Source organism: Malurus melanocephalus, unplaced genomic scaffold (assembly GCF_030028575.1).
Source record: "Malurus melanocephalus ecotype Western Australia unplaced genomic scaffold, MMel_1.1 scaffold_605, whole genome shotgun sequence".
Taxonomy (NCBI): domain Eukaryota; kingdom Metazoa; phylum Chordata; class Aves; order Passeriformes; family Maluridae; genus Malurus; species Malurus melanocephalus.
In genome coordinates this window covers 65,751-93,613 of record NW_026623837.1, presented here as the reverse complement: position 1 = coordinate 93,613, position 27,863 = coordinate 65,751, and the positions used below count along the sequence as shown (strand labels likewise).

Below are 27,863 nucleotides of genomic sequence, written 5' to 3'. Positions count from 1 at the left end.
GAGACRGTGCTCGTTAAGGTATGTTAATGCAGCTGTTCTCAATCTGCCCAGGACTTGCAGAGGAGAGCCCTACCAGGAGCCTACGTAGTGTCACTGTCCTTGCTGTAATGCCCTCCATTTGTGCACTTTGGCAGCCACCTTGTTCCAAAAGAAATGCAGAGACCAGACAGCCCCCAGATGCCAGTTCTCAGCTTTCCAAACCCAGCTCACCCAGGTAGCAAAGGCATCCTGCAAATCACTTGCAGTACACAGGGTACTTTTCCAGAACAGGCATCTCTAGTTAGACTGTGCAATTTCAGTGTATTTCAGGTTTTTATTTCTGAGATCAAATGAAAATTGATCCTGAATACAGGCAGATAGATAAACTGTAGCTATGGTAAGTTTTTTAATTACCCTGTTACTGGCTTTGAGCTACTCTTTGTGGATTGTGCTATCTTTCTGGCTCTTAAACGCAGTGACTGCATCGTTTTGGAGAATCTAGCTCGTCTTTTTTTGGAGCTAATTTTTCTGCTCTGATTAGGCTAAGAGGTAACAGGTGCTATGCTCCATTTCACAATTAAGATTGCTGGTGGCACAAGCACCACCATCACTAGATCAGAGACTCATGCACATACATACAGGTTTGTCACAGCAGCCCTGCCCCCACTGGGCTTTAACTCTGAACATATGCATTTTCAGAGTGCCTGTATCACCTGACCTGTCAGGGACAAGTTTTGTGCCTTGCATTTCAGAAAACCTGCTGCAGTATTATAATGATGCTGTCAGAATCGATAAACAGATACAACATTCATGAGAGACATGGAGGTTTTATTTCTGTTTGCTCATCTGAGACCTTAACAACAAATTGATTAAAAAAGGAAACTGGAGAAAGGAAAAACTCMTATAATTGATTATTAAAAGCTGATTCAAGTGGGAATCAGAGGCCTGAGATGAGATTATACACAAACACTGAACTTCTTGGCCCTRTACCAGTGTCCAAAAGGAGCAGACATAAATTGCTGGAAATAAAAGGAAAATATAAGGAGGTAATTAATGAAGTGATTTGTTACTGATCTGGTGGATTTTTATGCGGAATACTAGTTGGGTGTCTGTCCCTGTAGCAGTGAACCCTGAACTGGCAAAACTATCCTTGTGTACGGCCTCCCTGCAGCCTGACAGAGACAGGCTTCGAGAGCAGCAATGCCTGAGCCTGCGCTCCCCTCAAGCAGCTGTTTGCCAGTTCTGCTTTGTGACTGCACCTGAGGCTGGAAGCCAAGCTGCTCCCTCTCACTGTGTTCACCTCTGCTCACAGAAATGGGACTCTGGGAGCCCTGGTACCAGAAAAAAAGCCGTGCCATAAAAATGCTGAAGTTATCACTTGTTTCTCGTTCTACTGGGAARAGGGAGCTGAAGAGGTATGCAACAAGATACCTGTGGGGCTGACCTGCTGAGACAGAGGAGCAAACTCTAGAGGTTGGAGGCAAGTCGGTGGGATAGGGTGCTAGTGGGGTGCATAGGGCCTGACAGTCCAGAGAGACAGCAGCCTTACTGGCAGAAATGCATCCTGCAGGGTATGGCTGCCTCTTTCACCACATCACAGAAGGATGGCTTGGCCATATTTCTAGAATACAAAGTGATTTCTAGAATAYGAAGTGAGTTCTTTGTTCATGCCTTGGTCCTGGGAGACCATCTGCACAACAAGGGGTGGGAGGATGGGGGCTGCMTACCCCATGTGAGAGCATCTGGAAAAGGACAGCAGTCATGCAAGAGAGGAAAAAGGCRTAGTAACAGCAGGAGAAACCCACTSATGCCATTGTACGCTGCTGTCCTTACCCTTCTTCTCACCAGGTTCTCAGCCTTATGTAACTGAGCCTTCCTGTGTCTCCAGAGCCACATTTTTTTTTTCCTTCTTGGCAGCAGGCTTCCACTGCGCCCTCCCCTGAACCCCACTGCTGTATACAGTATGACGGGTAGAGCTCCAGTTGCGTCAGTTTGGGGGTTGTTGCTAGGCAGAACCTGCAGCATCGTCCTTGAGGCCTCCCAATGCCATGTTAACCCTGCCAGGGCTTGCAGCATGGCAAGAGATGGGTCCAGCTGGGGGAAGTGAAAAATAACCCGTAGGTGCTTGCAGAGGCCTGCATGAACTTCTGAAGGTTACCCATGTCAAGTTTCAGTCAAAAGAAGAGAGGAACTGTGCAGCCCTCTGTAGAAAACAGTCCAAACAGCTTCAGTACTAGACATTTCTCCGTGAAAGGGTTTTCAAAGGTGCTATTCCTTGTCCAAATGCCTTGAGGGTGGCTGCAATGAGCTTACCCTACAGTCTGGGGCTGAGAATCATGTCTAGACCTGCTGGCTGCCACCCACCTCCTCCCAACCTGCCTCCAGCCCTGAATCCTTGGCCCCCATTGTGGCCTCAGAAGTGCTCATTCCAGTACAGTGGTCAACAGCAGGACAAGGTGCCCCAGCAGTGTCAGCCCAGCCACAGCACTGAGGGAAGGGATCACTTGTTGCACCTGAGGAGATGCAGCCTTACTGCTGGTTGTGCAGTGAGCATGGGTTGAATGCAGGCTCCTTCCTCCTCCAACTCACATGAATATGTAAACAGGCAAAAATCTCAGTGACCGTTGGCCTCTGCACTGAAGGTATCAACAGTCTGTTTGCTCGATGATTGGCAAGTCCTTCTTGTCCCTCAGCAACTCTTCAGTCCCTGGTCATTTGCTGCCATGGCAATAAGGGAAGCCTTGGAGCAGCCCTTGGAAGGCAGGAAGAGTGGAGGTGCCTCTCATTTATCCCAGCCATGCAGGTATGAAGAGACAGGAAGGCATACGTTCACATCACTTAGCAAAAAAGGGCCTTCTGGGAATGGTATCATCTGTGGTTTGCAGTACAATTAGAGAGGGAAGAATTGCATAATTTCTGATGGCTGCCAGAATTATGAGTTTACTTGGGTCTTGCAGCAACCAAAAAAAGAAAGGAAAGTGCAGAAAAACAACCCCAAACCAATGACAATTTAAGCTTCCTTTAATCCTTCAGGTCCTGTTGCTTCCAAAACACTGGCTAGGGAAGTGCTCTCCTCACTTTAGCTCATGAGAAAGAAGCCTCCCAATTGCAATGGAGCCACAGACTGGTGTTTCTCAACTGGTGCATTGAGATCCCAGAGCATCTGAGATCAGGACAGACTGACAGCTTCCTTACGCTTCACAGACCATCAATCCACTCTCATTGAATTACAAGGTGCTAGTGCTTAGAATACCTGGACACTGCAGGTTTGCCTCCAGCAGTCTTTGGGGAGACTGAGGAAAGTGGTGCCAAAGATGGCAGCCCAGGCATCCCAGGAAGCCAAAGTGTGTCCTTAAGCTGCCCCCAGAAAGAGTTAATGCACAGCCATGTTCCAGGTGTTTGAAGTGACTACAGTTGCAAAGGGGAGGAGAGGTCAGTTTTGGGTGGGAAGAGCAGCCCTCTCTGTGAGCCAATGGCTAAAGGATTCAGTCTCGACGCCCAGTTTGGGGGATTATTTCATGGGCAAGAAGCTACAGGACTTTCCTCTCAAAGGGATTTGTCCTGGATGAAAACTAGGGACTGGACCCCCAAGCTTGTTGGTGTCTCCCTGTCTGTGCTGTAGAAGGTAAAGTGCTRTACTCTGGTGCTTTGCTTCTTTTGGCGGGGTAGTGGGGAGTATTTCCATGKCTACCTACATTGAAGGTGTCTATCGTGCCCGTGTCTGCTGCTCTCCTTTTCAGGAGACCCACGTYGCAGGGTGGTGTCAGGGCTCCGCTAGGGTAGACTGTGTATTTGGGACACAGCTCAGCTGTTGAACTCAGATACATGGCTCATTTCTAGGCTCAGGTTTTTGGGCAGCCCTTCTGTATATTTCTTCAGCTGACTTTCTTCTGGTAGAAAGGAAACCCAGAAGACTTCAGCAGAAAAGCTGAAGTCTAGCTTTGTGAAACCTGTTAGATCAGCCTGAGTTGCTATAAATGACCTAATAGGACACTGCTGGTAGAGTAGCTGCAGCAGCATGGGGCAAACTTCACTGAAACAGTGAGAAATTTGTTAAGATAGCAAATCCTGCCAGAGGCAGGCAACACTGCAGCCTTTCTGGGTCAGTCTCTGCAGCAAGGAAGGGGAAGATGTGCTGTGAGTGTCTGTGAGCGGGGAGCTAAGTAACTAGCATCAGGAMAGGGCCACTGTTCACTGAATTGCTTTTCAGTGGCGCAGAGAAATAGGACAGAATAGATAGCATATGCAGTTGGTGGCAGGATTACAAGGTAGTGTGCCAGAATCAGCAAGAACAGACCTTGAGTCTCAGAAGGTCTGCCTGSTCTGTGCCCTGTCCCTAATCTGCAGGTGGAAAACCCTGAGTCATCAGCAGTTTGTAGGTAAGGCTTTTCCTGCCTGGTCTAGCTCATGTTCTGGGTATACGTGCTGAGAGGTGTGTGTCACTTTTGTGTCCATTTTTGGATCTTGAAGGCAGCTATTCTGCTGTGCCTTGCTTTTTACCCAGCTTTCGGCAGGACTACAGGCCCTTTTCTTGAGGCGGTGCTGCCTCCAGGATTTCCCTCTATGTCCGTACCAGTCTTGCTCCATTTCGTAAGCATTGCCTTTTGCTCTACCCTCTCGGGGCTGGGCTGCTCTCTGCTGACCATAGGCAAGTGTCTAACCTCTACCCTGCCACTTCCCACTGCATCATAATAATATTGAATAAGAACTACCTTTTTGGCATCTGATATTTGATTTATTGTGCTGCATTTCTGTCTGTAGACTGAAGGAACATTCTGGATATGAACACACCTAGTGGGCTAGGCCTTGTGTTTGCAGCCTGAGGTATGCAAGTTGATAGATGGGGGGAAAAAGTGGATGATCTGGTCCTTCTGTCAGTGGAATATTKAATCTGCAGTCAAGCAGTGACTACAACGTGCTGCTAATTCTTGGCTGCTGGCTTTAGTGGGGCTTGTTCCTCCTCAGGACAGCAGGTCCAACTAGGCAGTGGTGCAGCTAGCACAAAGTTTCCCTTTTCCTTCTCACTGTATTGTGTTCTCACTTATGCATGGGGTTTCACTTCATCCTGGCACGAAATACAGCCCTACTTGTTGCTGCTGCTGCTTTGTCCTTAGGCAGTAGGAAGAGTCTACAGCTTTCAGAAGTTTTACTTATGGGCTGCATCCCTAAATGGACAGATTCCTTGCTTGATATGTGTTAACTAAGCCCAGGAAATTCACTTTGCACTGACAGCTCTCAGGATGGACTCGTACCTGATCCAAGTGAATGGCCRTGGAGATCATGCCCCTATGCTAGATGTTCATCTCAAGAGCACTGGGAACACCATATCAGCAGGGAAGGTGAAGGGTCGGAAGCCAAGATGGGCTGTCAGGGCTTCTGAAATGTCAAAGAAGACTTTCAATCCTGTCCGAGCCATCGTAGACAACATGAAGGTGGAACCCAACCCAAAAAAAGCCATGATCTCCTTGTCCTTAGGTGAGCATAGTCCTGTTACTGAAGCCTCCAGGTATTTGGGTCCACTGTGTGGCTGGCAGATTGCGGGGCTCTGAAGCACAAAATTTGTGTGAACACCAAGGGATGGATCAGACGGCCACACAGTTCTGTGCCTGTCACAGATCAGTCAGAACTTTACTATCTTTTCAATCTTTGAAAAGGAGACCCGACAGTCTTTGGAAACCTTCCCACAAATGATGAGGTCACACGGGCTGTGAAGGAGGTTTTGGACTCTGGGCAGTGCAATGGTTATGCTCCATCTGTTGGTAAGTTGACAAAGCTCATCCTGGGAGAGCTGGATGAAGGCATGTGCTAGCTCCTACCCCACAGCAGTTACACAGACATCTCTCCATCGGCATCYTTACAGCTGTCCTCACCAATAGTCACATGAACACAAAAGTATGTGTATCCCCCAGATACACCTGTATAGGCTGTTGGAGGCCCAGAGCTCCTGCAGAGGCTGTTTGCTGCCTCAGCCTTTGGAGCAGGCAGGACACCAAGAACCCAGAAGGGCTCGGGACTGTGTGTCCCTGCTGTGGGTTGTAGCCAAACTCCTTTCTGACCTGCCTTAACCAGGACTCGCCTTGGGCTCCCTGACTTCACTGGCAACACGAGCCTTGTTTGCAGTTAGTGCTGAAAGTGTGTACAGAGTGTAGATCATGTCTGCAACACAGGACCCTCCACATGGTGACTGCTGCCCCAGTATCATCACTAAACCGTGAAAGCCATGTCATTACAATTGGCTTCCTTCTGGCTYAGGAAACTCCCTGGCTACCCTCCACTCTGTTCCTGTCAGTTCTGTCCCCAGGATGTGCTGGGAACTTGCCTTCCTGCCCAAGGTTTGTCCCTGTTCTTGGTCATCCTGGCCCAGCCTTGGGGCTGCATAGCACTCGGCCTGAGGCAGGACTGTGTCACCCCGGGACACCACCAAGTGGGTTTTCTCCATCTGGGCAGCAGCGGTGAGCCTGATGCCTGATGATATTTGCCTYTTCTTTTTATATACCCTTTTAGATATTTTCTGTACCCTTTGTATATTCTTTGTACCCTTAGCCTACATGCTTGTAATTTTTTGTAGCCTGACATTATAGCTTAGTTTTCTGCTAGGCAGAAGGGCCAAACATCCTCAGTAGGAGGCTGGTGAGCTCTATGCTGTCTCAAAACTCGAAGTTTCAGTCTTGTTTGAAACCTTTTCTCTAGAAAATATTTTGTAAACTGGGCTCTAGTCTCATGGGGGGGGGCGGAATCTTTAGAATAGGGGGACGTTAATAATTTATTAAGTTTCTTATTGGGGGATTCTAGACAGATATGCTGATTTGCAAGGTCCATAAAAATTGTATATGCATTATACGGTGTGTGCATCTCAGCGTGTTCCACCTTGAAGAGCTGTGCACCTAGAATCCTATTAAAATACCGAGGTAAAACCCTTTTATCCATTTAACCTTGTCTGCCTCATAATTCCAAGAGCAGCTGAAAGGCAACAAGCCTTGTACCGGTAAGAAGAAAGAAACGGTATCCGTAAGAAAGAAAGAATCTGTAAAAACCTCCCTTCCATGTTTGACTCCTCTTTCCTCAGGCTACCAGTCCTGCCGGGAAGCTGTGGCTGCATACTACAACTGCCCAGAGGCACCACTGAAGGCCCAGGTACTGGTGCCCAGCCAAGGCACTCCCACTGCAATGCAGACAGGATGCTTCTGCCTGCAGACCATGGGGCATAGGAGCCCTACTCCAGCTCTCTGTTCCTGCCCAGTTAGAGGACTAAAGGCTAGCCAAATGGCCTTGTCCCAAGGTGGCCTCCTGCTGGTATCATCCCTTCCCTGAGCCCTTCACCTCCCTCCTCCCCAGACGGAGGTGGTGCTTTTCATCAGCTGAAGTTTTCCTGCTTCCAATCAGGCTCTGGCACTGTCCTTTTGCCTGAGAAGCTCTACCCACCAGAGCTGAGCCTATAGTGTCACTCCTGCATGTCTGGAGCACTTCAGAGTGGCTGTTCATCCCACTGACCTCTCTGTGCTCTTTGCAGGATGTCATCCTAACGAGTGGCTGCAGTCAGGCTATAGAGCTTGCCTTGGCAGTTCTGGCCAATCCAGGCCAGAACATCTTGGTGCCACGGCCTGGTTTCTCCCTCTACAAGACTCTGGCTTTGTCTATGGGGATAGAGGTCAAACTCTACAACCTCTTGGTAAGTGGTGGCAGGCCTGGAAGGGGCAGCCCTGACATTTCTACTCTCAGAAATACCCTGGTCTTGCCTGGAATGTGGGTGAAGGGGACACGAGTAACCCTGGGTGCTCTGGCAACATATGACCTTGTGTGGCAAGACTAGTTCCTCAGCCGTTACTTCCCSTTCTCTTCACTTCACTAGCCAGAGAAGGCCTGGGAAATTGATTTGGAACACTTGGAGTCTTTGGTGGATGAGAAAACAGCTTGCCTCATTGTGAACAACCCATCGAATCCCTGTGGCTCTGTGTTCAGCAAGAGCCACCTCCAGGAGATCCTGGCAGGTGAGCCTGCCCGTGTGTTTCTGGGGCATGGTTGCAGTCCGTGTGACTTGGTCTGCTCATTTCTCTCCTCTGGCTCCACAGGGGGAGGGCTCACAGGGGCCCTGTGCTTCCTGAGCCCTGTTCTGACAGCAAGGGCTGTGCTGCCAGTCCCCAGCAACTGGAGCAGAACTAGACTCAGTCACAGCAGGGATTCCCAGTGGTCAGGCTCTCCAAATGAACAGTCTGTAGGAGGAAGATAGCAACCCTCTGCCCTGAGACAGAGCTTCCCTCAGAGCCCTGCCAGGCCCTGCAGCAAAGGGCAAGTCTGTTCCCGTGGAGGATGCAGAGTGGCAGGGCTGAATGTCCTCTCTCCTACAGTGGCATCAAGACAGTGTGTGCCCATCCTGGCTGATGAGATCTACGGAGACATGGTGAGTGGCAGTTGCAGTCCTTTGCATTCCCAATGCTGCCTGTCCTTTTTGATGCACCTAACCCTCAGCAATGGCAGACACGTCTCTAGAGGTGAGGGCCAGCTCCACTCCCCTRTGCCTGGGTCCGTGCCTGGAGCTCCCAGTCTTTTGGTACACAGTCCTAGGGGTACTTCTCATGTCCGACTTCCTCTTCCCAAATGGCTTGCTTTTATGTGAGTGCACTTACTATGTTCATACTTTGAAGCTATGAGTTTTCACCATCGATTTCCCATCACTTTCCTGCATCTCTTCTTGTTATTCATGCATACACCCACAGTTCTTGCTGTAAGAGGTAGGGACAGCCCTAACACAGCCTCCTGTCACAGGTGTTTGCTGACTGCAAGTATGAACCCATTGCAACTCTCAGCACCAATGTGCCAATCTTGTCCTGTGGTGGCTTGGCAAAGCGATGGCTAGTCCCTGGCTGGCGGATGGGCTGGATCCTAATTCATGACAGGAGAGACATCTTTGGTAATGAGGTGAGAACCGCTGAGTGTTGCTGTCATAGCAACAGACTTGCAGAGTCTTCAGTATGTGGATCACCAGGTCTTTAAACCGATGCAGGCAGGTACTGCTCTTTTGCTCTCACCTGGGTGTCCCCCAGTTGTGCTTACACACTTTTCTGCAACTCTAGCCTCTTCATGTCCCTTCCTTACTCCATCTGCTCCCAGACATGGCCTTCCACCCACATCTATGCTGTAACTCACTCTGTGTCTATGCTGCTGATTAATATATGCCTTGTGCTTTTTCTGTGCTTCTGACTTCTTATATAGCTCCACTATGCACTGAAAGTATTGCATGGCTTATCCGGCATGTGGAGTCCATGTGTGGTATCTATGTGCTCTTACATGGTTTCTCTTAAAAGAAGAACAAAGCACCTTGCCGTGCTGCCAGTGCTTTATCTGGCTATTTTTCAGCTGTGTTACAAGGACAACCATCTACTGCAGTGACCTTTCCACCTAGAAGGCTCTCTGCAGAGGAAGAGGGAGAAGAGAGGACCAAATGAGTGAGCAGAAAAGCTAATGTTGATTGTCCTTACCTGGCTTTGAAAGTGTGGATTGTGGGCACAAAACTAAGGGAAATGCAAAGCGCTGTTTGGAGCAGATCTGGCTATATTTGTATTTTCTATATTCCAGCCTGATTTGAGACAGATTGGGAAGCTCCAAAGGTAGTCTCTGTTGGCATTTCAATCTGCAATGGAGGAACAGAGAATGACACTGTAAATAGTCTGCTAAGCATGGCATATAGTCAAACAAATCTTCTTTAGTACTCTGTATGCTCACTGAAGAGAGCGGTGTGAACAGCTGTAGAAATACAGAAAGTGGGTCTTGGAGCTGTTCCTTTCCTTTAGAGAAGCATCACCAAAGCTGCAAATATCATGATGTTTTCTCAGATCAGGGATGGCCTTCTAAGACTCAGTCAAAGGATCCTAGGACCCTGTACAATTGTCCAAGGAGCACTGGAGCGTATCTTGCACCGAACACCACCTGAGTTCTACCACAACACCCTAAGCATCCTCAAGGTAGGTAGCCTGTAACACACCAAGAAGGTCTGTTTACAGACTTTATTTGGAGGGAGTCCTTTCTCATTAATTTATTATTCCACCCCCCCCCCCCCTCCACTTGGAGGTGCAGTTTTGTCTTTGATTAGGATGACCTAACAAATCAAATTCCAGTAGGAGACATTGTAACCGGGGCAGAAATACTGTGATAAATTTCAGGCAGCCCAGCTCTGCAGCTAGAGCTGCTGACCCAGGGGTTGGAATGTTTGGCACTGACTTGCTAAGCTCAGTTCAGTAACACCTGCTGTACTCAAGGCCGTGATCTCCCGTGCTGTTTGCATTTGTTGTCCCTTTATTTGCAGTAGGCAAACCTGTCTATAGTCCCAGTCCAGAGTCTGGCTTCCATTTACCGAGCTGCTTCCTGGAATTTCTCCTGTTTTGAAATTTTTCCTTTTTGCTTTTCAGTCCAATGCTGACCTTTGTTATGCCGCCTTATCAGCTATCCCTGGCCTTCAACCTGTCCGGCCTGCTGGAGCCATGTACCTTATGGTAAGTGAGGATTATCAACATTCACACTGGGTCTGGTTGCCAGAGCTAGTCAGTGTTTCAGATTGGTACTTGCCACCAGGACTTCATTACGGTGCATTTTCACATTGCCCAGTGCAGTAAATGCATCCCTTGGTCACTTTGGAAGGCTAGGATATGCTGATCACTGCTCACAGAGCAGAGGCCAGTATACTTCCCCCACTTGCTTCTGCACACAACTCCATGACTTGTACTTTGCAAGACAGTGTTGTTTCACCTGGATATGAAGCCAGCTGGCAACAGAAAGCCCCTATACAACAAGGCAGATTATCATACCTCCTGCAGAAAATGTTGCTTTCTTCATATTAGTATGTCTGTCTTCTGCCTGTGGTGCTGCCTCTTCTTCTGCCCTTTCCCATGCCTCTTTGCTTTAAATTTTATAATGTGCTGACATTTCCCTTTTCATCTCATCAGGCTCAGCTGCGACATTTAAAACGCTGTAACACATTTTTAGGTTGGGGTTTTTTTTTGGTCTCATAGTGTCTCCAGTTTTTCATTTGCTCTTAAAATGTGAACTCAGAACTGGAGAATACCACAGTATATGTCTCACTCGTTTCTGTAATTAAATCCTTTTCACTTGACCCAGTTTCCAGTTTTACCCAGAAACTGCACCGGTCAGTTTGCTTTTGCTTTTTGTGTAGAGGCACAGCTCTAAGATTCTTTCACACCTATTATATTTGTACAGTAGCTGAACATTTATTTAAAGTAAAATCATGTGGTTATTTTTGTTTTCTACTAGCTCGTTCAGAACTTCCATATGCAAATTATCTCTCAAATTATCTGTTTAAGAATATTTTTATGAGATGTTTAAAATCATCTTTGGTTATAAAGGTCAGACTGGATGGGACCCTGAACAAGCTGATCTATTGGGTGGCAGTCCTGCCCATGGTGGAGGTGTTGGAGCTAAATGAGCTTTAAGGCCCCTTGCAATACAAACTGTTACCGTATTCTATAAACAAAGGGCCAGAAGAGCACCATCTTTTTGGGAGAGATGGACAGCCACCTTCTTTCCAAATACAGAAAAAGAAATATTTATTGAAGATTTTAGCATTTTCACTTTTTTTACCAATCATATCATCCTACAAGGATTTATTTTGTTCGCTGTATTCTAGACCTTGCTATATTTCTTTTTCTTTTAAACCAAACCATTAGTTTTTTTTTCTTGCATGACAGAGTTATTAATCATGTTGAGTTTTCTACCAAGCTCTGTCTAAAAGCCTTATTCCTTCTCATTTCAAATTGGTTACTGTGTCTTTGYCACCAGGTGTTTTTTTGCTGAAGTTGCGCTTAACTGAAATTCCAGCTTTAGGAAGTTAATGAACACTTTTTGAGAAGCCCAATTTCCATTTATATGTTTCTGTCTTGCATCCCAGGCAGCCCAAAACCATGAGCAAAAATTGAGGAYGGACAGCTGCACTTGACTGGGAAGTTGGTGGGCCGTGTGTGTAAACAAGGACACTACAGATAGTTTCGATGTCTTGATTGCTATTTTACATCCCTCTGCTGCAGGTTGAGATTGAGATGGAGCATTTTCCGGAGTTTGAAAATGACGTGGAGTTCACTGAGAGACTCATTTCAGAGCAGTCTGTGTTCTGCTTGCCAGCCACGGTGAGCCTAACACTGAGAGACCGACCCAAGGAGCTGTAAGGCCAAAGTGTGGTGGGAGAAGCTGTAGGGGTTTGCACCCCTGAGCTCTGAGCACAGGCTGGGAGTTGTGTATGCAAGTGTCCCTGATCTGTAGTAGTGTGTAGGAGCTGGCTGTCAGCTCCGAGCGCTCTGTGCGGCAGTCTCTGGCTCACTAACAGCCCTCAGTCAGGCTGTCAGAATCTTTCCAGCTCCAGGCTTGCCCAGTACTTCTCAAGCTGGCAGAGCTCTGTCGCTGAACTCCATATACCTCCTTGCTGAAGGTACCACCTCAGAAGATTGCTCCTACCCATGTTCCTTTCCTCAGTCTGTTTCCAGTCCCCCACCCCTGCAGGCATAGGAAAGTCTGAGAACATATGTGCCTTGCATTCACTTCCAACATTGGGTATGGACAGGTTCTAAAATATTCTCCAGCCCTCACCTTTACTAACTCCTTTCAGCCTGCATAGTTTGGTCTGTATAATTCACAGTCCTCTGGCCTGCCACCCTCACCCTCATGTCGACACAGATAGGGGTGGGAGATATGCTTGGAACAGAAAAAGCAATGTAAGAGAGCAAGAATCAAGCCCTGCTGTTCTACATCGACCACATATGCTTGCTGATGCAGCTCATGGTGCCAAGGCAGGGCTCTGAAACTGGCACTATCYCAGGTAATCTGTCAGCTTCACCTTTTCTCATTTCAGTGCTTTGAGTACCCAAACTTCTTCCGTGTGGTGATCACCGTGCCTGAGGAGATGATCTTGGAGGCCTGCAGTCGCATTCAGGAGTTCTGTGAGATGCACTACCAGGGTGCTGAGGGGSCCCAGGATCTGGAGTGTGACAAGTAACTACAGCCGGCCGCCCTGCCTCTGTCAGACCAGACCTTGGATGATGTGGCAGACAAGGCTGCTTCCAGCCAGCCCCACCTCTCCCTGCCTGTAAGCAGCCACTGTCCTGCTGCTTCACATTTTGTGCTCCACAGACTCCTCAGCATTATGGGAAGAAGAAGCCACTTCTCTCTCCTCCTCTACTGCAGCTTGCACACCCTCTTGCTCCCAGTGCCCCTGGTCTCCACAGGCTCAGCATTCATGCCAGCTGCAGCAGGGGCAGAAGGCTGCTCCTGGGCCCGGCCCTGTGGCAAAGGCCCTGTGGGCCAGTGGCTCCTGTGCTGGCCACACTTAGTCTTGAGGTCAGGAGAAGGCTGCTGTCTTGGAAGATAAGAGAAAAGTACCCAGCTCTCACTTCCCTACAYAACCTCAGGAGGCTAGAGCTCTTTATACCGAGTCCTTTGTGTGATAAAGGGAGTAAGTTATTGTAACTTTTTTTATTAATAAAGATTCTGACGTGTCAGTCCTGAACTGTGCTACTGTTGTGCTAGGTTGGGCTTGGTTATGAGGTGGCTCACCTTTGCTCACCCCATGGTGTTACTGTGCACCASGCCTGTCCGCGCCTGCCCAGGGCCGTTGTGTCTGCCAGCAGGAATATGGTGAGAGCGCTTCAGACCCCCAAAGGAATTCACCAACCCTGAGGGCAGCATGGGCCCGGCAAGCTTGGCATAGACTGGAGCCAGCCCCTCCTGCCTGATGATGCTGGCAGCTCGCTGTGGCAGCCTGTTCACTCCCCACAGAATAGTCCTGTCTGCACCATCTCCTTGGCCCTYGCAGCCTCCCCTGTTGTGGACTCCAACAGAGCAGTGGGTGCTATGCTCACTTCTGTGGGGAGGCAGCTGWCCTCAGGATGAACCAGCCGTGCCAAGGACTCAAGGCTGGAGCAGCCGCACATTTCCTGCTGTAGCGGTGAATTGTGGGGCAGCACCCCATGGCTCATATTATATGGAGTGTTTATAACATGCCAGTGGTATCAGGGTTACTGATTGCTGAATACGTCAGCTCCATAAAATAATAACGACATGGTGGCCTGGTGTCTGTTCGTGGAAAAGGGAGGAGATGATAATGCCCATTCCAACACATGTTCTGGTGAGCTGCTTAGGAGCCGTTTCTGTAAGTGACAGAGGGGCAACTTGTGGAGTGCCTCATGCTATCACCTTCAGCTCTGTTCACCCGTCCTCCCACAGAACTGGGATCCGCAGGTTAACCCAGCCTCCACAATGACAGGGAAAGTGAGCTAGCTCTAGATTCCACACTGCCAGACCTGCCAGGTTCTGTAGCTGTCTCATTGTCTCCCCTTACCTTGCCCAGCAGAAAATCTGGGTAACAGTACTTCGTTAGAGGAGKTGTGTCTAAACTAGAAAGATAGCAATGTATGAAAAGGTCTTTGGCACGTCAGCTGAAGTGTCCATGCCACATTTTTCCTTTCAAAGAAAGCAATCCCAGAACAAAAAGAGGGGTAAGTTGGGTCTATGGGTGAACGGTACACAGCCTCAGAGATTTAGTGCCATTAGACCTTCAAGTAGAGCTGAGTAGCCTGAGTTTCTTAAGACAAAACATTGACAAATAACAAGTAGAGCRGTGTGTGGAGGGTCTGTTGGTCTAGGAGACCTTTACAGCATGATGTTGCTGCATTGTTATGCCATCTTGAACCTACTACAGCTTTCAAGTTCCACCTTCCTTCAACTCTTCTCGGCATATCTTAGGTTCTGTGGCTTTAATCCCCATTAGTAATAAAAAGATCTGGGATTTAGAGAGAGCTGCTCCTTTGAGATTATTCTTCCTTCAGGAACCCCTTTTCTTTCAGAGTCCCCGCAGAGATGTCTGTTAAAATGCAAATATTCTGCAATAATTAACACAATCCGATTTCTTTTTGACCCAGCAGCATTTGATTGAGAAGGCTGAGAGAGCCAGAGACATAGGAATATACATAAATATATATGTATCCCATAAATCTCAGGATATTTAGATTTCTCAAGGTCAAATCCTCCATTTCCATCTTTTGCAAACATAACACTGCCTTTTGACCACACCTAGGTTTTCCCTGATGCAATCGCAAACTAGCATTAAACCACAAAGGTGCTGGTATCATTTTTCAGGTATTATACTCAGGGATGCTTTGCGTCATAGCATGGGCGTAGCCTAGAGCACCCTGCCAGCCATACAAACTAGCCTAAGATGGAGTCTGGGGGTACATTGTGCCAAAAAAAAACCCTTCAGCGCCGAGACCAAGGAAGAAGTCAAGAAACAGTTCTGAAGCTGCTCTTCGGGGATGCTCAGACAAGGTCTGCAGAGCTTTAGCAGAACTCTCTCAATGCCCTTATGACTGGTTATGGGAAAATAAGGGAAGATTGGCAAGGAGTATTGTAAAGGCATTCAAGTRTCTTGCAGATGAGCAGTAGAAAAACACATACATTATACTAATTGTTCTTTAGTCTTGTGTGTTTGATAAGTGGTATGTCTGTGTTTAGATAACATAGGCCTGTGATAGAACCACCCCATTGAACTTGCTTGACATTCCTGCTGTGCTGTGGTAAATCTCAGTGGTAAACTGTAATAATCCTTGACACACCTGTGAAAACAGCAGGTTTGGTGATCCTTGAGCATGTACCAGACTCCACAGTGCTGGCATGCCTGTTTGTGTGCCTCTGCCTGGGTCTTGCCTTGAGGATACCCTGGTTGGTGAGGTAAAGAAATAAACTTACTCTGCATTTCATCTGTGGATTTGTGGTTGTTCCTGCATCCTGCCTGTGCTAGCTCACACACCAATCCATAGCCATCCTCCCTGTCTTAGCTGGGAAGCACAGTGGTATACCCTGGCACAGGCTTTTGGTATGCTGTAGGCTGGCCATGTCTAGGATTAGGGTGATCTGCCTCAGACATGGGGACCTACGCAAGGAGGCAACCTCCTGCCTAGTGCCCTTCTTGGGAAAGGAAGGAACTTCTTGGCTTATGGGCAATGCAGGTGAAGTGTACTAGTCCTCAGCTTCTAAAGGGGCTGGCAGTAGGGTTCAACCCAGACAGGGTAACGGGCACTTCAGGCAAGCTGGGACAAACTGCACCTGCCAGCAATGAGGCCATCAGCTTCCCCAGGTGCTTTAGGAATCCAAATAAAGCCTAGCTCCTGGCCATAGCCTCACCATTCCCTCTTCTAGTAGCCAGGCTGTAGACCAGAGGGATCCCTGAGGGTCTTCCTGCCCTGGGGCTATGGCCTTTGGCTGCAAGAACCTGTTTGTACTAGCCTGCTCTCTGCCATCATGTAGCCATGCTGTATACCTGCAAGGGAAGATGAGTTTTTCACTGATCTGGACCCAGGATGGAAGCAGTCTGGGAATGATGGTGGAAGCCCTGGTGAACCAGAGTCCAGACTTTCCGGGAACTCAGATGAGGCTTGAGCATTGCATGGGTGATGCAACTCTAAGGGAAGGTGTTGGTGAAGAACTTTGTACGTGAGGCCTAGGACGTAACCTTGTTCTCACAGGGTGTGCTGRTATGTCAGAGGCCAAAGGAGCTGACCTGCTCTGGTAGTATTACCCAGATGCATGGCAAAGTAAGGCACATATAGGTTTCCACAAGCATGAGAAGTGGCTAGGGAGAAACCGGGGATGTAAGAGGAGGTGGCACAAGTGGACTGGAAGACAGTGCTTATTTGAGGTGACTGGGAGGGATTTTGCAAACCAGAGTGTGAGAGTTTAGAGGAGCTCTGCAGGAGAAGGAAGGCTTAGCATGGTCAAAGTCATGCTATCAATGGGACAGCCATGCAAGATACATCCTCAGCAGAGTTCCAGTCACTAGAAGGCACCTACCAGGATAGCTAAGCTTAACAACCAGACAGAACAAGATGAAGGTTATATGTTCTACACTAGCCTTCACCCTCAGTCCCCACCACTAGGAGAGCCTCCTGAGGAGCAGAAGAACCGGGATCTTCCTCATTAGGAGGAAAGTTAGGCTGTCTGGCATGGCCTCCCGCAGTGCTGGGAGACCAAGTCTGTACCACCCCTTTGCTTTGTCATCTATTGTCTTTGGTTTCCTTATTTGTCTTGGGTCAGTGTTCCTTGAAGCTTTGCCAAAGCAAAGAGGTGTTGTCAGCCAGTCTGAATGACTTATTTCCTGGGTGCCTTAGAGATGCAGTTGGTGCTAGCACAGGGTCTTCTGCACTCCAGTGCATTGCATGGGCTATGTATGCTTCAGGTTTGCTTTGCTGTTGTTTTTCTCAACTCTTAAACTAGCTGTTCTGCTCCAAGCTTCAATTCCTCTGCTGATTTCTGGTTTTAGACTGCCTGTTCCCCCACCACTTTATATTAGAGTACTGCATTGTAAGTAAGACAATAAATGATACTGCAGCTGTGCGAGGGTGAGAGAGAGAGGACATCGGCCACTATCTTTGCTATTGCTTAGTACAACTTTGGGTTCTTATGTGCCAATTCAGACACATCTGAATCCTATCACATTCATATCTCAAACTGCTTCTACATAAAAATATAACTTTAAAACTTAAACACAAGGGAAAAGCCACACCAACTTGAGTGCAGGAGCACACCAGCCTGTCCTTGGAGGGATGTCTCCATATAGAACATCATATCAGTCATCAGTCTCATGTTTTCTTGTTCTGGAAGGCATATGGGTCAAGATCTGCTCTGGCTCAGAAAGAACTTGCTCTGACTGGAATTTAGCACAGGCATTGCACCTCTGCTCCTATGCATTCTGGAGCTTCCCTCACTGCTGCATTTTCTTTCCCTCCTCTGAATAATGATTTCTAAAGCAAGCAGGGTGACCGTATATGGCATCCCTATCAAAAAAGGCTCTTTCCTCAAAGCACAGTTCTTTCTGTTGCCTTCATCCCAATGACAGTTATAAGCAATTGACATGGAGACTTGTAGATTACTGTCAAGTTCCTTTATTGCAAGGAGCAGGGATTTCCCTGTGCATTTCAAAACACTACATTGCAGTACTCAAATCCAGGAGATCAGCACAGGAGACCATGCATAGCCCTTGTGTGAGCAGCCGAATTGCAGCTTTGTCTCCACTCAGTCTTGCAAAGCCATAAATTTTCATCTTTTCCCTACAGATTTAGAGGTGTCAGAGAGAAAACAACTGAACTCCCTCTGCTTTGAAAGGGAAACCTTCATCAGTGCATAGTCACAGCACTGACTCTTACAGCAGCTTTCCAGTGTCATGCCTTTGGGATGCAGAAAATGTGAACTATCCCATCACATACCTGAAAGTGATGGAGACTTTCACAGCATGATTCCCATGAGCTGCTTTAGATATCAGCCTGGTATGAGTTGTGTTCTACAGGGCATATAAGAGCAAATATTAAAAAATTGTAAAGCTTGATGACTGCAAATAGGAAGAAATTACTCATTGTGTCTCTTGATTAAAAAAAAAAAAAAAACAAACAACAAAAAAAACCAAAAAACAAAACCAACCAAAAAAACTGTGATTATACCAAATACAGTTCTCATATGTAGGTTCACAGCTGAGGAAAGTAGCTCTCAAAACACACAGCCAAACATGTCCATATTGTCAAGAAATCCTGTTGATGCCAAAAGTATCTGAGTTAAAAACAAGACTGGAAAAGTGAATAAAAAAAGTTTAGGTGCTATAGAATGTGAATACAAGCTTGATCCGAACTGATTTTAGATAGTTTCTGTGTCCACTCACCCTGTCACACCCAACAGGAAGAAATAGGAGCTTCCCGGGCATCTCTCTCTATCTGATTTTGGACATCTACATTCAGAGAGGTGAATCACATACCCCAGATCCCTGGCTTCAGGGAGGAAATGTTTTCCTTGTTCTCTTCCCTAGGCATCTGCTCTAGCTGATGACAGAAGACAGGACATGTGGTTAGTCAAACATTACATCTGAGCTGGGTTCGCTGCCATAGGTATGCCTGGTTTGCCCATCTATTCCCAGCTATCAAAAACATACCCTCAGGCTGAGAGACTTCTACAGTGTGGAGTTAAATTCTAGTCTATACCACTGCCATTACTCTTCAGCCTATTTCTGTTGCTGCTGCACTGGGTCAGGTGTGATATGTTTATGCATGCCGGGAACCACAGTATATATTGCTTATTTCTTCAGGGTGTAAGAAATAGAAAGTATGATTGCATGGACATTTCACAGAGCTCACTTGTCTGAGTGCCCAGAGAGAGGGTAGAAAATAGAAATCTGTCATTCTCTGGACCCACTGGAACAGGCCCGTGTCTTTCCTGTACTGAGGATACCAGAGTTGGATGCAATATTCCTGGTGGGGTCTCATCAGAACAAAGAGGAAGAATCCCCTCTCTTGTCCTGTTGTCCACACTGCTGGTGACACAGAGCTCAGGACATGGCTGGGCACTCAGAACACATGGCTGGCTCATGTCAAGCTTTCTGTCCACAAACACCTCCAAGTCCTTCTTAGGGCTGACACCAGTCCATGTGCCACATGGTCTATATTTGTGATTGGGATTGCTCTGCCCTGTATGCTTCTGCTGTGCGTCATAAATGCTTTTGAGTCAGACATACAGGGAGCATGATTGTTGTTCAGGAGCCAGAGGTTTCCTCCTTCAAGTGTCACAATGTGCAGGTCTCAGGAAACACAGTGTGCCAGACCAGTTTTCTCTCCCAAATCTCAAATCCAAGGAAGAGCACATTTTCCTCCTCTGTGCAACTGCTCATGTCACAGAGACTTCCTTCTGAAAAGCTCACACAAATAATTAAAATGTGGTATCTATAAAAGTGGAAACATCTGCTCAACCCTTTGACAAAATGACTGCACAGCAGTCAGTGCTGTCACAAAGACTATATATTGATGCCAAAGGATCAGTATATCTTGGGCAAACTACATACAGCTGAAACAGAAGTTTTTATGCATCTCTGTTCATGCAGCTGTTGGCCAGGGAGGAAAAGAATGCTTCAGAAAGAGCTGCTTAAGTGGCCTTTACGAAGATTTTCTAACACCCAATGACATACAGCTAAATCCTTCCTACAGGTACAGGTGTCAAGTGCGGGCCTTGGGAACACATAGTGGAAATCCAAGTTGCACTGAACATTGCATRGTTCTCCACAGGGCCCTACCTGGACCACTGCCAACTTCTCACTTTGTTTCCCAGCCCAGAGTTACCAGGGCTTGACCATCTGTGTTTGCAATGCAGCAAGTGAAAGGGAACATGACCTGCCCCATTCAGATTGTCCCTCCTGCTGGAAGGACTAGCCTTGTCCAGGTTTTTCCTTTTGCTGTCTCCTATATTCTTCTTGTCCTGAGAGCAGCAGTCAGGTCCTTAGGAACAGAGGACACAATTAAGAGGTCTGTATCCCTCCAGACTGTGTGACAGAATCTATGAGATCTGAAATGGAAATGACCCAAAACAACTGTCTCTGTGTGGAAGTATTTCTCTTGAGCCCAGTGCTGCCTTGTTTTGCTACCCTACCTGGCACAGCCCCACTGCAGCTCCAGCACCCTCGTGAATCATTAACAGGCCAAGTCCTGCTGCTCCTTTCACGGCTTGTCCTTTCACACCATTTTCTTTCCCAGTCCCCAATATTTCATTCAAGCAAAGTACAGACAGGGAAGAGTCAAAATTATTTCATGTGAATCTGTATCTGCTGACAACACGACAAGCAGACAGAGCAATAGTAGGAAAATATACCCTATCTCTGCATTCATGGTGGGCAAGCTGGTCCTCCTTGCAGCCAGAGTTCTTGTTTGTCGTTTGTTCTGACACTTCACAGACATCCCTGTTCCTGGTTTTACAGGAAGCCGTCTGCTTTGGGGCTTGTAACAAGAGTTAAAAGTGTCTCTCTGTCTCCTTCATGAACTTTCTGGGCCTGCTCCTTTATTAGCAGCGCCTGGTCATTCACATCCCTGCAGGAAACTGCTATTCCTGTACTTTGTGCTGAGTGCAGGGTGGAGTTTTCTAGTTGCAGGCTGGTCAGAGTAGGCGGGCAGTGTAGATCAGTCTCAGAGCTGGGATGTACACGAAKGGGACAGGAAGGGGCAGGCACAGGTGTAGGTAAGAGCTGAATACATGTGTGTATGAGAGCACAGCATGAAGGCAGAGCACCAGCACATGAATACACAGTTGTTCGTGTGACTGCCTGGAGGCGTGTGTACCACAGCTGTGAACGTGTGTGAGGGCAACTTTGCTTGAATCTGGTCAGTGCTTGAAGAGGACTTGTTAAGGTGAGATTTCCAATCATTTCTTGGTATCTAGTGTGGATGCTCTTGATGTCAGCAAATTGTGACAGTTTTTTCTGCAGACAGAAATTGTGGGTCTGGCTTAGAGGATAGTTCCTGCTTCTCCAGACTGTCTTCTCAGTGCCCCTACTCAGCTTTTCCCACTAGTGACAGTGGTACCAGCTGCTCATCTCTGAATGGGCAGATGACTTCTAATTCTGCAGAAACCAACCAGCCCAATTTGAAACAGCATTTGAAAAAACAATGAGCAACCACCAGTGCCATCAAAGATCAGTGAGTGGGACTTCCCTGGCACCAGATCCTCATTGCTATACTGTACAGGTCTGGAAAACTCCCTCAGACTGGCAGAGCACTTGACATTAATTTGCACAGCACAAGGTGTTTTAGGCTGTAACTGTCTCACACCTGCCACAGACATGCACAAGTTCAACCAATGTCTGTGATGTGGGGACATGGGGCCCAATGTTGAATATGTTTTATAGATACATTTCCCTTGGGCTGCTTCTTGCTGCTTTCTATAATGCTTGCTCTTTGCCAGGATCAAGTTTTTCCAAGGTCCCTGCGTGTTTCTGGAAAAGCATATGGCTCTCCTTTTTTTTTTTTTTTTTTTTTTTTTTTTTTTTTTTTTTTTTTTTTTTTTTTGAGACTCCAGCTGGTCAGGCAGCGTTCTCATACTTTTGCTGTGACAGACTCTAACATGGTGACACTGGATTGTTGTATTTTTCAGTAGTTTCAATATTGCACCTTTTGTGCCCTGAGGTTCTTGCAGTTCTTTCTGCTCTCAGCCAAATCCTGGCTCATCTCACTGTTAGCACACAGTAAGAATGTGCTTTTCTTGTTCTGCAGCTGAGATTGTTTCAATCATTCTGGGCTGATCTTGGCAGCTCAATGAGAGTTTCATATTTTTACTTTTGTGATATGAAATTAACTCAGTCACTGGTGAGTCCGGATGCTTCCTGTAGAGAAAATGTGGGTAAGCTTGAGACCTTAGTTTAGAAACATCCCAGCTGCCATGATTGAGAAATACAGTGGTGAAAAATAAGATTATGTAATTAGTATTTCCGTCATATTAGGGAATTATGATCGATAGCGTAGTATGATGCTGCTTTTACTCCAGTTCTTCAGGTGCCCAACTCATTTCAGTCCTTCTATTCTCTCTGGAACAGACTTGTGAGGGCAACAATTATCACTATTTCTTACAAAAGAGTGAAGAAGCTGTTGAAACTGTGGTCTCACGCAAGGTAATTTCCAGCAAACGTAGTAACTTTGTGAAATGTCTAAAACATCCAGCTACCCCACCCTGATTTGACTCAAGATAAAAGCACACCCTTGTTTCCTGAAAAAAACCCAACCTGATTCCATTCTCACACTCAGTCAATTCACATGTAGGTTTAGAAAGACACAACTATTTCTATGGTTTTAAATCTTCCTGGGTGTCTTCATGCCATTGTTCATGTCTGCTCAACAGAGTTTTTCTCAATTAAGAGCTTCTGGCTATATTCCAGGAACTCTGTTAGGAGTTAGAATGACAGTATTAGCGGTGCCAGATGGAAGTGATATCATCAAAGTTCATTTGGAAGCCAGGACTTTTGGTAAACACTGCTTGTATTCATTTGCAAGGAGGAAGCTGAGGTATGACTTATTTTTACAACAGTCTTTGTTTGCAGCTCTTCCTAGGGTTGGTCCAAATATCAGCCTGATTCAGCTCCTTGTCAGACCTGAACACTACAGGCCATTTGTGTAACCAAAAAAAAAAAATGAGGGCTTCTTTTCCAGGAGACCAAAATTATGTGGTTCCCTCACTAAATGCACAGCCCCATCCTTGCTAGACATTACTGAAGTAAAATTCATATTGTGATATGAATTGCCACCTATATTGACAGCAGCCAGGCTTACCCATCGGGCTGAGTATTGTCCTCATTCTGAGAAATTATAATTTCTGGTTTATAAACTCTAAGCTCAACACAAATGCACAACAGGTAGCTTAGATAAACAACCCAATTTATGTTGGAGGGACAGGTTACTACTGTTCCTAGTTGGTTAGCAGCAGTGGCTGCACCTGAAAATCTAAAACATCAGTACTAGAGGAACTGAAATCATGGGAGAAGGCACCCCCATGCAAAATTAGTCTGAAAGCGCTGTTGCAGAGGAAAATTGAGGCAGGCATAAGGAGGAGGTTAGAGAAACTTTGGGAACATTCATAATAAATGTGGACACAGATGATTTGGCAAACATATAGCRAGGAAGCAGTGTCTGCATTGCAGCTGGTCGAGTCCCATTTCATGTCTCTGCTGCTTAAATAGGGGAGCTGCTGCTCGGCACAGGCGTGGCTGCTCGAGTCCCATGCAATTGTGGACTGCACAAAAGAAGTGTACAAAGCTATAAGGACCTGGGTTCAGATTCTAGTCTGGCCAAGAGGATTAACATCTTGCCCTAAAGGCCCCTTTCTCTCTGTCCTGTCTTTCCCTGGATTTCCCTGGAAGGACAGACCATGACTAAGAACCAGAAAAGCTTTTCATTTTTAGTTCACCTTGGAAAATATAAAGCATTTGCACTAGCAAGAAGGCTCTGTCTCTGCTGTGGCACAGCTGAAATGCCAACCTGACAGATGGTGATGGGGAGAACTCCATGCTGCCTGGGCTTCAGTGGTGCCCAAGGAGCCTGACTCCAGGGGCAGCCAACGCTGGGGACATCCACCTGCATTTGAGGCACAGTTGGGCACTGCTGGGGGACAGAAGGAGAGCGCACAAGACAGGAGTAGTTGGCAAAGTATGCTTAAATGTGCTTTGTAACACATAAATTAATCCTTTCTGCCTCAGATCCATCTTCAGTGGTGTACTTCCTGCAGATTCCCGTGCCAGCTGGTATTCAGGCTATGAATTTTCCCCGTGGCATTTTTATGCCATGTCCCCAGCATGTGGCATGAAAATTATTAGACATTTTCCAATAAGTCAGTCATCCTCCACAGGCAGAAGAGAGGTTTAGCGTACAAAACAAGGAGCCGGCTTTGGGTAGACCTTTGAGCTCAACTAGCACATTCTATTGTACCTCAATTAATAAAAGACCTATAGGATGAATGGGGTTGGAGGGGATGGTAGCAGGAGACAGTCCTTAAAAAGGAGTTAGGCTCAGAATGGGGTTGGTGGGACAGGTAAGCCTGCCTGCACAAAGATGGAAAAGACCTTGTGGGACTTTCTAGCAAAATTGCTTACAAAGCTCTGTCCGGGGAGGAGAGATTGCTGTGCTTGGATTTATTACAGTGCCAAGCTTCTTCCTTTGGTATGCAAAGTTTTGCCTGTGGTGACAATAGATGTTTTCTGAAATTTCAAAAAGAATATAATCAAAACAAATTGCAACCTATATTGTATGTTTATAGCATTTTGGCATGAAAGCAATTGTAAATGCTGGTCAGAGTAGGTGTTTAAAAGTAACAATAGGGAACTGTTGAATTCTCCACAAAAATTGGTGGTTTGCATCTTTCCTTCATAAAAATTGCCAGGATTGTTTGCAGGGATTTGTGTACGTGAAGTACACATTTGTGTGCATGGACTTATTTCAGTGCATTCACCTAGCTCTTAAACTTTGATAAAAGTGCAGGCAAGCTTTCAGTATCTTCTAAGACTATATTATAATGACTTACTACCAAACAGTGGTTTTGCTGCAGAAAACCTTCAGCTCTACAGCACTTACATTCTTTGCGAAGACACCTGGTGCAGTGGTTGTCACAGTGTCACTAGTAGYGTGGCAGCTTTCCCAAACCCTGTACCTGCAGAGAGATGCATGGGAGCCCGATGCACCACATCCTGCCTTTTTCATCATCTYGTGATGCTGAACTTCCTCTGTCTCTGCAGGTCCCTTGCAATCATGATGAAGTCTAGAAGAGTGCAGGYGCTCCTGACCCTGGTAGTTCTGTCCTTCTTTCTGATCCACTTCCTACCCTGCAGCAACAACCCCCACACAGAAGAAAAACCTTCTCCTGTCCACATCCTCATTCTCTCATCCTGGCGGTCAGGATCTTCCTTCACTGGACAAATCTTCAGCCAGCATCCCAGTGTCTTCTACTTGATGGAGCCCGCATGGCATGTTTGGGTTAAGATGTACCAGAACAGTGCCAAAGTCTTACACATGGCAGTTCGGGACTTAGTCAGGTCTGTCTTTCTGTGTGACATGTCTGTGTTTGATGCTTATATGTCCAGCCAAAAGAAAAAGTCTGATTTATTTCAGTGGGAGACAAGCCGAGCCTTGTGCTCCCCACCTGCCTGTGACTCATTCAGTCGCAGTGACATAATCACTGCAGGCAATTGCAAAACAATCTGTGGCAAGTACCCATTCAGCAAGGTGGAAGAAGCCTGTAAAACCTATAGCCATGTTGCCATCAAGGAAGTTCGGTTCTTTGACCTGAAAGTTCTCTATCCCCTTCTCACTGATCCATCCCTGAACCTCAGAATCATTCACTTGGTACGAGATCCTCGGGCTGTGTTCAGATCTCGAGAGAATACAATGGCAGACCTGAAACGTGACAGTAACATTGTTGTGGGGTCTCAGAAGACAAAGGGAGAAATGGGGCCCTACAACACAATGCAAGTAATCTGCAAAAGCCATGTTGAGATATACAAGGCAGGAAGTCAAGCCATTCCCAGCTTCCTGAAAGACCGGTACCTGCTTGTTCGCTATGAAGACATTGTCAGAGACCCGCTAGCAAGGGCTGCTCAGATGTATAGGTTTGCAGAACTCCATTTCACACCAGAGCTTCAGAAATGGGTCCACAACATCACCCATGGGAAGGGTCATGGAGCACAGGCCTTTGATATTGGGTCAAGAGATGCACTGAGAGTATCCCAGGCCTGGAGGAAGACAGTTCCCTTCCAGAAAATAGAAAAAGTGCAAAAGGTGTGCAAAGATGCGATGGACTTGTTGGGCTACCGGCTTGTTGAGTCTGAAGAAGAGCAGAAAAATATGTCTTTGGATCTTTTGTTTGCGCAGAACTCCTCTGAGTATCAAATTCTGAAGGCAGAAAAGCTGGTCTCTAAGCCTACTCTCTGAGGGCTGCATAGTGCAGAACTGAAGCCAAAGAGGACAGAGGTGTAGGAAGTGTAGAGTGTAGGAAGTGTAGAGTGTATGCATGGATGTGCATGGATGCAAGGACAAGTAATACAAGAACCCTGACTCCATTCAGGAGAGCTCTCAGCAGTACTGGATCACTCTCCAAGACCCCTGGAGACTCAGCCACAATGGAGGCTAAAGTAATGCAAGTTTGTTTTCCAAATTAATTATGTTTAGGTTGGAGCATACAGCATACCAAAGGAGTAGGACCAGATAGCAGAGTTCAAACCCCACACAAGACCACCAGCTGAAAACGAGGGAAACCACAGGGAGCAACTGCACTGCAAAGGAAGAGGAAATATAAAAGGAAGCTGAATAAAGAGAACATTATTTGTCATGCTGCCACACAGGATACATAGTGCCAGGAAAGACACAAGGATGACCAGACATTTGGTTTCTGGAAAGATGTTGGGTTTTGTCTTGGTTTTTTTTTTTTTTTTGTTTTTTGGTTTTTTTTTCAAGTCCAGTTTTCCTTTTGTTCCACTCATGTGTCTCGGTATCCAGCCTTGGTGGCAAAGTTGGGGAAATGTTTGTGTTCACTTACTGTATAATGGGAAAATGGAATAAACCTGCTATTGTTGAAAAGAAAAACTCCTGGCTTTTCATGTTGGAAACCATTTTTGGGATTATATGAATCTGTTTATTTTTTAGCTGAAATAATTCTGTCTTCTAGCTTTCAAACCCACGAAAGGTTATTTCCCTGGGAATACCCACAGTCCACATGTGTGGCAGAAGAATTCATGCTAAGGTTGAGATCCTAAAGACAATGTAAGGACACAGATTCCAATGGCATAAATACTGGAACTGGGAAGATGGGTTTATAGGAGTGGACAGAAGCCAAGAAAAGATCAGGAAGTTATCCTTTTGAAATATTTGGTGAGACTATTTCTTGTCACAGAGCACAAAAAAGTATGTTTCATGGACTATGCCATTTTTCCACCTCAAGTGAGAATATATAGCTCAAACCCAAACAGCAGAATTGTTTTTACCTAGTTTTAATAGTGTTTCAGAAGAAAAGGAGAAAAACTCAGCACCAAACTTGGGGAGGAGTGAAATGTCTACAAATATCTCTTTCTGAACATTCTCTTTCATGTGCAAACTGCAGAGCCCCTTGAATGCACATCTACAGATCACTTGCTAGCTTGGCAATATGGATATCTATATTCCTAGAGCTAAASCCCTAATCACTGAAAAGGGTGGGATATTGTATTACGGAGATAAGTCTCATTACTAGGGATCTGGTTTAATCACAAAATCCATGCTGAGCAGGCAGCACTGGCATCATGGTGGAAAGTTCACTGAAAGCAAGGTATGTTCCTTTACACTGTTTACAGAAACTTGAAGCAGGCAAGCTGACAGAGAAGTAGTTGTACGGCCACAGAAGCACACAGCCACTGTTTTTCTTTATAGTCCCTTTAAAACAGACCTCAACATATTCAATTAAAAGCAGCTAAAAGCCCCTTCTTACTGAAGTTATAGTAAAGAGCTTCCTACTTTAAGTGCCAAGAAGTCAGATTCAGAGCAGAAATAGATTATTTCGAATGCTGCCCTAAAAATTGCTAGTTA

The 27,863-nt window shown here is 46.5% G+C and overlaps 2 protein-coding genes across 4 annotated transcripts; both read left to right on the top strand.

Moving 5' to 3' along the window:
* Positions 1-3,506: 3,506 nt before the first annotated feature.
* TAT (tyrosine aminotransferase) lies at positions 3,507-13,026 on the top strand. Its single transcript, XM_057383065.1, has 12 exons — positions 3,507-3,604; positions 5,212-5,454; positions 5,634-5,738; positions 7,046-7,113; positions 7,490-7,648; positions 7,829-7,967; positions 8,325-8,377; positions 8,743-8,895; positions 9,810-9,938; positions 10,383-10,466; positions 12,012-12,110; positions 12,830-13,026. The coding sequence occupies exons 2-12, from the start codon at positions 5,220-5,222 to the stop codon at positions 12,971-12,973; spliced, it is 1,368 nt and encodes a 455-aa protein (XP_057239048.1). The 5' UTR covers positions 3,507-3,604; positions 5,212-5,219; the 3' UTR covers positions 12,974-13,026.
* Positions 13,027-20,962: 7,936 nt separating this feature from the next.
* LOC130583599 (carbohydrate sulfotransferase 4-like) lies at positions 20,963-26,714 on the top strand. Of its 3 annotated transcripts, none has more exons than XM_057383060.1 (2): positions 20,963-21,009; positions 25,046-26,714. In XM_057383060.1, exons 1-2 carry the CDS (start codon positions 20,969-20,971, stop codon positions 26,235-26,237), a joined length of 1,233 nt encoding a protein of 410 aa, XP_057239043.1. In that variant the 5' UTR covers positions 20,963-20,968; the 3' UTR covers positions 26,238-26,714. The 3 variants fall into 3 exon arrangements, with proteins under 3 accessions (XP_057239043.1, XP_057239044.1, XP_057239045.1); XM_057383061.1 differs by having other exon boundaries at positions 20,970-21,179; XM_057383062.1 differs by lacking the exon at positions 20,963-21,009 and adding an exon at positions 22,368-22,435.
* The last annotated feature ends 1,149 nt before the right edge of the window (positions 26,715-27,863 follow it).